Consider the following 12,431-nt stretch of genomic DNA (forward strand, 5'->3'; position numbering starts at 1 on the left):
CACGGGCCATGCAAGTCTCTCTCGGGAAAACGTCGACCAGTGCCGGGAGAAACTTGTGTCTTCTATCGACTCCTCTCTCGAGAAGGTCGCGGAATGGGGTAAATTGAACCTTGTCCAATTCAACCCCCAGAAGACTCAAGTTTGCGCGTTGCCACAAAAAAATCCCCATTTGCCGTATCACCGCTCTTCGACAACACTTCCCTTAAATCCTCGCCTAGTATCGGAATACTGGGTCTCGAAATCTCGAGCGATTGCCAATTCCGTGGCCATCTGGAGGGCAAAGCTAAATTGGCTTCGGAGAAGCTGGGCGTCATCAATAGAGCACGGCAATACTTCAAGCCGGCCCACATTCTAGCACTCTACAAAGTGCAGGTCCAGCCACACATGGAGTATTGCTGTCATCTCTGGTCTGGCGCACCCCAGTATCAGCTCGATCCATTTGACCGCATGCAACGCAGAGCAGCTCGAATTGTCGGGGACCCAGTGCTCTGTGAACGGCTAGATCACTTGGCGTTGCGTAGAGACGTCGCTTCATTGTGTGTCTTCTACCGCATTTATCACGGGGAGTGTTCCGGAGAGCTGTTCAACCTGATTTCTGCCGCCGAATTCCATCTCCGCACGACACGCCATAAGTTAGGATATCATCCGCACCATCTGGATGTGTGGCGGTCCTCCACAGTGCGTTTTTCAATGAGCTTTCTTCCACGTACTACAAAGCTGTGGAATGAGCTTTCTTGTGCGGTGTTTCAGGGACGATACGACATGGGTGTCTTCAAAAATAAACGCGTACACCATCCTTAAAGGCCGACAACGCTCTTGTGATTCCTCTGGTGTTGCAAGAGAATGTGGGCGGCGGTGATCACTTAACACCAGGTGACCCGTACGCTCGTTTGTCCTCCTATTCCATAAAAAAAAAGTTATACATAGGTATATATACCTACATCTATACTGTTAGATACGAGCACTCAGGAGAAGAAAAAAAATGTGGACCGAATTACAATAATATAATAAGATAAAGTATGTATCGACACCTCAGTTCCAAAGTGTAACATGTTTTTTCCCAGTCAGAGGCTACTTTGCACATAATGCCAGCTAGATTAAAATAATAGTGAAATTGCTGGGCAAATGAGACTAAACATCTTATGTCTAAACAATTTGTTATGTTTTTAAAGTGATAACCCTCACAAATTTTTTTATTTGTGTATTAATATTATTATTAATAAGTCGGTTAGAGTACCGGCACGGAACGCCGGAGGTCGTGGGTTCGAGTCCCGCATCGTTGATAAAATTTTGTTTTTCAAATTTTATTTGTGTATTAATCCTAGAAGTGAGGGTTATCACTTTAAAAACATAACAAATTGTTTAGATTTACTAGAGCGACATCTTATGTTAATTTCCTAATATGCAAATATGTATTGGGGTTGAGCAGGTTATCAAATGTAAAGTAGATCCTGTAGATGAAGCCACAACCTGAGAGTTGAACAAAGCATACAAGATTTTATAACGAAACGTCACTCGAACGGTTAGCTCAGTTGGTTAGAGCACCGGCACGGAACGTTGGAGGTCGTGGGTTTCGCATCGTTCATAAAATTTTGTTGTTTTTCAAATTTAATTTGTGTATCTTATGTCTAAGGTGTCGAGCGCGGGTGTGCTCGTCTCGAGAAAAAAGTTTGATATATAAGTATGAGAAATTGTCCCATAAACGATAACCCCAAATTACCAAAGAGAAACCAAACGATAAGTTAATGCAGTTTAAGCCTAGAACATTTTCGTTTCAAACAGTAACAACTCGAGTTGTCTTATTTTGGAACCCATTTCTGAATTCACAAATAAAATTCGAAAAACAAAATTTTATGAACGATTTGGGACTCTAACCCACGACCTCTGGCATTCCGTGCCGGTGCTCTAACCAGCCGAGTGACATATCGTGCTAAAATCTGTTTGCTTCGTTCAACTCTCAGGTTGTGGCTTCATCTACAGGATCTACTTTACAGTTGATAACCTGCTCAACCCAAATATTTGCATACTAGGAAATCGACTTGAGATTTCGCTCTTGTAAATCTAAACAATATGTTATGTTTTTAAAGTGATAACCCTCACTTCTAGGATTAATACACAAATATTTTTTTTTCTTTTCTGAATTGTTACCACTTGGAACTGAACTATCGATATTTTTATAATAAGTACATAATAGATGGTCACTATTACTTACTTATTGTTTTCAGTACGACCTTGCGTTGGCGCGTCTAATGGACAATGGTAACAACTACATCGCCGTGGCTTTTGCGATGCAGCTTGTTCAAGTTTATCTCGTCGACGACAGAAACAACATTTACGCGACGGAATCCGACCTCTACCACACTACAGAGACCCTGTTCAGAATGATGTCCAGCCCCCGCCTGGCGACACCCGAAGGCCTGACGGCACTTATTGAGTCCATTCGCATCAATCAGGACCCCAGCACTTACCTGGGAGAGAAATCACCCTTGGGACCCACCTCGCACATACACTCGGGAATCATGCATATCACAGTAAGATTCCTCTCAATTCTATTTTTTTTATATATTATACTAGCCGTTCCCGCACAATTTAAAAGGAAGGAACGTTGGAATTCGAAAAAGAAGCCTAATATATAAACCATCTAGGATAAATTTTGCATCGAATGGTGGTAGTTTCATGTCGATACGATCAGTGGTTTAGGCGTGATTGAGCCATAAACAAAGAGCATTTTCATTATATATATAGATAAGAGAGGGCAAACGGGCAAGAGGCTCACAGAGTGATGCAGCTGCCTATGGACATCCGCAAAACCACTTCACTTTAATTTTACGCTGTCGGCCTTTAAGGTCCCTATGTCGTATCGGTTCAGGAAACCAGCAGTCGGTAATTGATTCCACAAATGCTATTCCTAAATTAAAAAAATAAACCAAACTGGTTGTAATAGACTTATAAATGTTATTGTAAATGCTTTCATTGTTCTTGGTTATTTTAATACAGTATGACTGGTAAAAGACGATATTTAAGTAGAGAACATGTTTGTAGTTCTAATTATGTAATACAATTAGGAGCTTTTAGGAACTTAGGCTGACTTGTTCCAACTAACTTTAGCAATAACAAACATGTTAAAGCACCGCTTGTTATAGATGTTAATGTTAAATATCTAAATAGCGACCTGTCAAAAGTTTCTAATAAATATTCCTTGAGTGTATATATGATGCAACCCAACCTAAATCATTGAACAAATTTGCCTATAACTAAATGAGGTGTACATACATTACCGCTGAGTGCGCGACTCTGATTAACTGAGCGCAAGCGCCGACAGGTCCGTGTGCCCGCCTTCCCGCTTTCTACTACCGTGCCCCGCGATACGTGTAAGGGACTACGCGCACTTATTCAGCTCTTTTCAGCTTTTGTCCATAGAAAACAACAATTTTGTATGGAGACGTGTACGCGTCGATTCAGCTTTCAGCGTCCATTCTGCTTTCGCGGCAAACCAGCATAAAATGAGGATAAATGTGTTTTTATTATGCGAATGCTATAGAGAGCGTTCGGCGCCGTTCCGCCGCGTACAGCGCTGTTCGCCGTCGAATGCGGCGGAACAGCTATTTACAGGGATGGTTCGCGACTCCTTGTCGACAAGTTGCGACCTGTATTGTTCCTGCATTGATTTGACGTAATCATTATGCACGCAAAGATTAAAGAGTGCAGACGTGATTTAAAGTTCCGTACGCGGCTGATAGAAGCAGAGCTGTATAAGTGTGACCAAAATCGTTCAGCGAAACGCGAATGGAGCTGAATAAGTGCGCGTAGTCCCTAATCGGTGCATCTCCCCGGTGTCCATGGCTTGCGTTATTAATTACTTAAGACCTGAATTGACTTCGAATACCGGAATATCACTACGTATAACCGTTTTTCTCTAAATTAATAGAACTAGCAAATCTAAAAAAAATATATCATACGTTGTATCTAATCATATTCGGTTAATATTATTGTAATTAAATAACAAAAATTTTTGATTCCGAAAACGCAGAAATTTAATCAGTTTTCTCAATTTTTTTTAGTAAGTAATTAATTCAATTATCAGTAATTAACATCTTCATTTCAGTCATTACTTTGTCCTACGTGAATAAAGTGATTTTGATTTGATTTATTCTCTCAGACCACGTCTGAATAAAGTTGTTAATATGATTCCCAGAGCCGCGAATACAACGACCCACCAGGCTTGCAGGAGAAGACCGAAGATCTGCTCCGCCAGTGGCGTAACGTCCTGCTCAGTCCGCTGACCGAGAGGGAAATAACCCAGAACTTCAACATCTACATGCACCGAATGAATATCAACGGGATCCTCAAATCGGACGATATGATCACTCGATTCTTCAGAATCTCCGCCCAGCGTTGTATAGATGATGTATATCAACTTCTGGCCGAGGATAGACTGAATCCTCCTGTCGCGGGGCCAAAGAGGAAGAAGTACTACATGGCCTGTGACTCTTTCATCAAGCTGGTCTCGTTGCTCATCAAGAACACAGCAGAGGCAAGCAATCCGACCCCCAAGTTGAACTTATTGAACAAGGTAAGCTAATAGCAAACGAATAATACAATATTTTACTGACGTATGCCTTGTAAAATGGCGAGATATATTTCAGGTATTTTTTTAATTAATATCTATTTCGATTGATTATCTTATTTGGTACCTATATCTACGAATCATAAGCATCAATTACTGACACTTTTTTATCTTGTGCATGTAAAAACAGACATACTTAGTACTTATATAGAAAATTTTCTTTTGTCTTTTTTTATAAATTATATCATGCAATCAGTCGAGAGACTATGAACAGATGTGTTCTGAGATTTTTGGCGATTTTGTGAATGCATTTGGATCGTCACTTTATATGGAGAAAAAACATACAGACTAACTTTCACAGGCTAAATTCCAAATAGTCTCAGGTTGTGGCCTACTTGAGATAAAAATCGTAACTATCGTTGACTTTTCTGTCCCAATAAACTTATCGACGGTAACACACCTTATCCGTACACGCTTTCTGTCAACGCGAGGACGTATAGCTTACCAGCGATAGAAATTTGTATGAAAATTGCAATTCATGCGTCCCAATATAAGGCGATAAGAATGACTTATTGGGTATATTGGGACAGCTTCAGATTATTGACAGCTAATTACTGACAGTAGACAGTAGTAATTTATCTCTATCTGTAGATAGTATATTGGGAACGGCCGTAAGAGGGATGAAATAAATATTAAAAACAAGAGTTTATATTGGATGTAGGGACGTAACACCAGACAGTCACTGGAAAATAAGTTGCTTATAATATATAAGACCTTCTTGAGGCCAATATTGATCTATGGAATTCAACTGTAGGGCTCGGCAAGTGACTCGAAAATTTGTATAATACAAAGATGTCAGAACTACATCCTGAAACAAATCTCAAATACACTATGGTTTCTAAGAGTTTCTGAAATCCATAGCAACCTAAATTTACACAGAAAAAGAGGAAATAAGGAACACCAAAATTAAATACAAAAACAAACTGATGGCCCACTCAAACCAACTTGCTGTGCAATTAAATTTTCCTGAAGCAGCGCAGGCTGAAAAGACGGCATATACTAGACAGCTATGATTAAATATAGAGAAATTCCTAAAGAGGAATTTGCTCTTATCCCCCAATAATCTTCTAACATAGGAATGGCCTCTTTGTACAGGAAGCCGGCTAGATTATGGGTACCACAACGGCGCCTATTTCTGCCTTGAGGCAGTAATGTGTAAACATTACTGTGTTTCGGTCTGAAGGGCGCCGTAGCTAGTGAAATTACTAGGCAAATGAGACTTAACATCTTATGTCTCAAGGTGACGAGCGCAATTGTAGTGCCGCTCAGAATTTTGGGACATTCAGGAATCCTGAGCACTGCATTGTAATAAGTACGTCCTGCTCGTCTCGTCCCATATTTTCATATAAAAAAAAAATCACACTTTTTTAGTGAGTTTACTAATAGTCATGACATAATCCTTCAAAAGGACCTACCCTCTGCAACTCATGGTATTCTACCACAGAGGGTAGGGCACAAAACTTTCTGTAACCATATATTTTTAGACTTGATTGAATGAATTTTATTATTATACTAAGTCAGTTTAATACCTAGGTAACTTCTAAGGCTACGAAAAGCAGTAGGTAGGTACCTAGATATTCTAGGTTGGTGTATTATTATTTCACGATTTTATTAGTATTAAAGGAATTTCTGATGTTCAACATCTTCTCTTTAAAAATAGTAATCAATTTTTGTTCAAACTTTGATAGTGTTCTAGGAACGCCCGCGACGATTTCTCGCCCAAAAAGGAATATATAAATGACCTTTTTCCGATGCTAATATTTATTTATGCTTTTAATACCTACAGCTAGTATTATAACAGAAGTTAGATCATGTTTCCAAACAAATATTTTTTGAAACCTAATAAACCGTATAATCTTCAAAAACTAAAAAGCACATTAATAATAATAATACATACACCTTTACATAAAACTACTACAAAGGTAATACAATATTTTAACTGAATCGGAAACAAATTTATTTATCACCTACCGGGATTCGAACCCGGGACCTCTAGCTCTGAGTCACTTACCACTGAGCTATATCGGTCGTCAATTAATAAATTATCTATCTAAATAATATCACCTTCTTACTTAGATATGGATATGGAAATTTTAAAATTTGTTGCAAACAGAGGGTAGTACAATAAAAATTAGTTACAATAATCATTTGTGTTGTGTCACAGCTTATCAGACAGTAAGGGCCAGGCTGTATTTAATATGAATCAATGTTTACAGATCCTCGGTATAATAGCCGGCTGTTTGCTGCAAGACCACGAGGAGCATGGTACCAACTTCCAGCAGTTGCCGTATCACCGTCTGATGCTCATCCTCTTCCTCGACATGAATACGTCGGAGCCCGTTCTGGAATCTATGAACTATCAGGTGAGATTCGATATGAGTGAAGTTGGTAATTATTTAAACACCATATATCCGCCACCGCGCGCGCTCATTGGTCAAATCAAAAAGCGCCCGTTCTTATTGGCTGATTCAAATAGCGCGCGCTTCCCCGGTTTCCTGTAACGCATTTCCGTCCCTTTTCCACGAAACTCCGACAAAAATCAGCAACCGAGAGGAAAAATGTTGTACATCAATAATAGTTTCTATATCTGTTGTATTTCTCCTCAAAAAAATATTAAACTAATACAGTATTATAATATAAGCGCATAATTGTAACCATTTCTTGACGGTTTAAATAAAGCTTATAAATATAAGCTTTATTTAAACCGTTGTTGGAAAAATTTCCAACAAATAATTGTATGTCCACAGAATATGAGAAAAACTTTATTTTTTCTTGACATTACTAGCTTCAATAGACAGTGCGAAAAAAAAACAAAAATCACTAAAATACCCCTAACTTTTACAGTTGGAGCCATGCTAATCATTCATAAAATTTTACGAAAATTTGTTATTGTACACCAATACTGTTTAACATGACATAATTTTGTTAGTTTTGTGAGGAAAAAAGGACCTATTATGATTGTAATAAATTAAAATTGCTTCTGATTCTGAATTAAAACTATGGCGATCTTGTGCGAGAGAGGTAACCTAGCTCCGCTCGATTCTTCAAGGCCGTTGGCTCGGTTCCCAGCCTTAACTGCGGATGGATACATTGCACGTAGGTCGAATCATTTGATTTCGACATCAATGCCCAACACAGGCACAGTCAAACACCCATTCACACGTTACTTCTTGCTGTAAGATGGACGTTGATCTGACATAGATACGACACAACTTTAGTTATTTTCATAGTATTATGTCCTATGGTATATTGTTATGAGGCAGTGGAGCCGTGTGTGTGTGCATTTGCGTATTTCGTATGTAATTCTCAATTTAAAATTTTTTGCTTTTTGTAAGACTCCTACTCTTGCTTAACTTCAACAAGTTTTTTTTACGAAAATAAGGGACGAGACGAGCAAGACGTTCAGCTGATGGTAATTGATACCCTGCCCATTACAATGCAGTGCCGCTCAGGATTCTTGAAAAACCCAAAAATTCTGAGCGGCACTACAATGGCGCTCGTCACCTTGAGACATACGATGTTAAGTCTCAATTGCCCAATAATGCTTACACATTACTGCATCACCCATAATCTAGCCGGCTTCCTGTGCCTTCCTGAGCCTCCCACTGGTAGACAAGACATGTTGATGCTGCAACTCCTAACGTTTTTTTTTTCTTCAACAGATTTTAACAGCGTTTTGCCACACTCTTCGTATTGTAAGACCAAGCGTCGCGCCAGGATTCTGCTATGCCTGGCTCGAGGTGGTCGCTCACAGGGCATTCCTCAACAGGGTCATGGCACTCACCCCACAACAAAAGGTGATATTTATTTGTTACAATCATTACAGGAGGACAAACGAGCGTACGGGTCACCTGGTGTTAAGTGATCACCGCCGCCCACACTCTCCTGCAACACCAGAGGAATCACAAGAGCGTTGCCGGCCTTTAAGGAAGGTGTACGCGCTTTTCTTGAAGGTACCCATGTCGTATAAACACAACGTAACACCGCACAAGGAAGCTCATTCCACAGCTTGGGAATATATAATAAACCGTCCGAGCGCTCTTACCTACTGAGCCAACCGCCCGAGTTACGCATCGAACGAAATTTAAGTATGTCTTGTTTAACTCTCAATTTGATATATTTAATAATATATAGATATATCCATACATATAGTAAAATTGTAGCAAAGTAAAAAATGTATATAATTTTTTTGCTAATACCTGCTCTACAAACAATACCGAAGCCAAAAAATTAGTTTATAGAAATTTTGTTTGTATATCTGGGTAAAACGCAAAACTGCTGATTAGATGTATTTACAATTTTGAATAAATATTAACGAGATGTCGGACAACATAGAGGCTACAATCTACATATTACCACGCTACGGACGAGGTTGCTGGCAGCAACTAGTATAATATAAAATCTAATTTGTTATTCATGCTTAATATAAGGAAATACGGAATCGAATGCTAACATCCTTTCACTATTAAAAAGCTTCAATATCTTGGCTAAGTAGGGTATAATTTTTTTTGATACATTATGATAATACTCATTTAAATTTTTCGAGAACATCGACACAGTGTACTCTTTTCGTAATGTAATTTTAAGGTTATGGTGTATAAAATATACTTTACTTCTCATCTATTCTACTCCTCTTCTTTTATTTGTCATTTATACAGCCACAATCAGTAATATAAGTACATACTTTATTGAGTCTTTGTAAAAGTCCATACTCTATGGTGTTAAAAAGCATTGTTTACCGTACTATAATGCTGCCAAAAAAGCACAGTTGCTTTGGTGCCACAGACTTCTAAGTCTAGACTAGGTATGGTAGGTTCATAGAAATATTAGGTAATATGTAGTACATATTATTTTATTACATACATAATATTTTCATGTTTAAGTCATTAGACTAAACATTCTAATGTCAACTTAAGAAAAAAACTTGTTTATATAATTTGCCAAGATCCCGCTTGGTATATTTTGTAATTTTCAATTTCCCCGCGTTGGCCCATACAGGGTGTACCTTTGCCATTACTTGAAAAAAATATATAAACACTCACCTATTTAAGTGGCAAATCGAAAACCTTGCATTTTAAATTTACCTAGTCTGCCGACACCGCCCAAGTTTTTTTACCCTTCTTATACAACTGTTGCATAAAATATTATAATAATTCACCTTTTACAGGGATGGGGGATGTATTCGACACTACTCATCGATCTCTTCAAGTTCTTGGATCCGTTCCTGCGGAACACAGAGCTAGCGGCACCCGTGATGACCCTATACAAAGGCACGCTCAAAGTGCTGCTCGTGTTATTGCACGATTTCCCCGAATTCCTGTGCGATTATCACTACGGCTTCTGCGACGCGATTCCACCAAACTGCATCCAGATGAGGAACCTAATCCTGTCGGCGTTCCCGCGAAACATGCGCCTCCCGGACCCGTTCACGCCGAACCTGAAAGTAGACCTGCTCGTCGAGATAAACTCACCACCTCGTGCCGTGATAAACTACGGTACCCTCATACCGCCGTCGCAGTTCAAGAAAGACTTAGATGCGTATCTGGCGGCGAGGACACCTGTCACCTTCCTCACGGAGCTGAGGAGTAATATACAAGTAAGTATTGATCAATAAACTTTACTTAGGGCCGTTTGCAATAACGTATCTCTAGTTACGGATATATTGCTGTCACTGTTTAATGACAAGATCTTATCTATCCATAGTTATAGTCCAATCTTTTATGTCGATAGGTTATTGAAATGTAAGTAAGTGTAAAAGGATAGATTTGTCTACCTATAGTAAGTTAAACTAAGGATAGATAGGTTATTGAAAACGGCCGTTAATGTTAACGGTGTTAGTAATGTATATAATTTTTATTTTGCAAATGGTAAGATCAACAAAAATTATAGGATATATGCAAATATTATTATTCTTTTTTATTTAATATTGATTGTATATTCAATAATTTTTCTTATTAATTTTTTTCTGTAAAAATTAATATTAATAAAACAATAATTCGATAAATACGCGCGCAATATAATGTATTATCGCAGCACACTGCTATTGGTTGAAGCGTAGTGTGATGTCAAAGTAAACAGAATCACTGGTAGGTGCTGGTTTCTAGATATTAAATTCGGTGATTAGTGATATCATAATCAGATAATCTCAAAGAATCATTGAGAGCAAAATTCAAAGAAATTAACATCTTGACTGTTGCTTCTCAAAATATTCTTGATAATGTAATGTATGTTCATAGGCACATAAGTGAATTTGCCAGAAACTGTCATAACCATAATGTTAACACCAGGAACAGACATGAACTGATGATGCCTACTACTCGGCTCAGTCGAGTTAGTAAGTCTTTTGTGGGGCGATGTATATGCTTTTACAACAAGATCCCAGAAAATGGTTAAAACAAAAGTATTACGTTATTCAAAAGAATTGTTAAAAAACGTTTGTGTGGTAAAGGTTACTATAACGTAAATGACTTTCTTAATGATACCACAGATTGGGAATGGAGTGACCGCCCTCAGGCTATTAAATAATAAGTTTAAAAGCCTTAAGCCTATTTTTTTTATTATTTATGTATATTTCAGTAAATATCTTGTAGTTAGGGACAAGATAATTTGTGTAAAAGTGTGTTAACATAATAATATCATATACATATAATTTATAGAGAATACTCAAAAGTGATTAAAGTCACTGACAAAGCTCACATGGTTGCGAAACTGAAGTGGCAGTGGGCAGGGCAGTAAATTCCTCGAATGACGAACACGTACCGGAAGACGTAGTGTTGGTAGGCCCCCACAAGATTGACCGACGCGGACAGTCTGGTCAAGATCATACATTGGATAATGGCAGCCCAAGATCGATCTTTGGGAAGGCCTTTGTCCAGCAGTGGACGTCTTCCTGCTGATGATGATGAAAAGGAATAGCATTATGTCTTTAAGGCGACACTAAATGCTAGCGATCTTGAGCGATATGAGTTCACGGCTGCCGGCCCGCCATCTATGTAACAAACCCAATATTTTAAAATTCTTGCGTGGAAATCAGTTTATATGCTTACAATCCTTGTTATTCACTGCTAATCTTAATAAATTAACCTACACAAAAAAGTACAAGCTATAAGAATAACTTTTCTGAGAGAAGTACCAAAAAAATTCGTCACGCCATGCCAAAAAACTTGTTTAACTTCAAAGAAAAGTGGTAGTTCAAAAAGGCTCGGCAGTGTTAACTATAACCAACAGCAAACATTAGAAACCTACAAATAAGACTTAAGGATATGTGTAACAGGATTAAGTAGTGTTCATAGCTTGAAATGCTATACTTTCACCACCAAACTTGTCTAAAAACAGCATGTTTGCGTGTTTTCTGCTTACTCTTCGCCTTAAACTTGATGTACCTGTGGTGGCAGGTGGTGAACGATCCCGCGCGTCGCTACAACTGTCAACTTATAAACGGGCTGGTGCTCTACGTGGGCACACAGGCTATCGCACAGATTAAGGCCAAAGGACAGACACCCAACATGTCCACGATCGCTCACTCCGCGCACATGGACATCTTCCAGAACTTCACCGTGGACTTTGACTACGAGGGACGGTAAGCTTGAATAGTAATAAGTTAATCCAAATCTTTTGAAGAAGGTGTGAAATGATAGCTGTGAATACGTCGAAAAAAAATTGGTTGACAGTCCACCTCTATTTTGAGCAATGCCGAGTGACATCAAATCGCGAGTATAAGACGTTGGTTGTCACGCACACTAAAGTAATAAACCTGGCCTGTTTTTAGCAGAAATAAGTCTTATTTAGACGTATAAATTAGTTA

General features: G+C 38.6%; 1 protein-coding gene across 1 annotated transcript in view; it reads left to right on the forward strand.

The window, feature by feature from the left end:
• Positions 1–12,431, forward strand: part of LOC126971146 (CCR4-NOT transcription complex subunit 1-like) — a 39,644-nt gene that overhangs the window by 21,277 nt on the left and 5,936 nt on the right. The window contains exons 7-12 of the mRNA XM_050817296.1: positions 2,226–2,531; positions 4,196–4,573; positions 6,844–6,990; positions 8,290–8,424; positions 9,795–10,223; positions 12,022–12,206. Coding sequence (XP_050673253.1) covers positions 2,226–2,531; positions 4,196–4,573; positions 6,844–6,990; positions 8,290–8,424; positions 9,795–10,223; positions 12,022–12,206 — 1,580 coding nt within the window. The remainder of the gene's footprint in view (positions 1–2,225; positions 2,532–4,195; positions 4,574–6,843; positions 6,991–8,289; positions 8,425–9,794; positions 10,224–12,021; positions 12,207–12,431) is intronic.

This window comes from Leptidea sinapis, chromosome 23 (assembly GCF_905404315.1).
Source record: "Leptidea sinapis chromosome 23, ilLepSina1.1, whole genome shotgun sequence".
NCBI classification, from domain to species: domain Eukaryota; kingdom Metazoa; phylum Arthropoda; class Insecta; order Lepidoptera; family Pieridae; genus Leptidea; species Leptidea sinapis.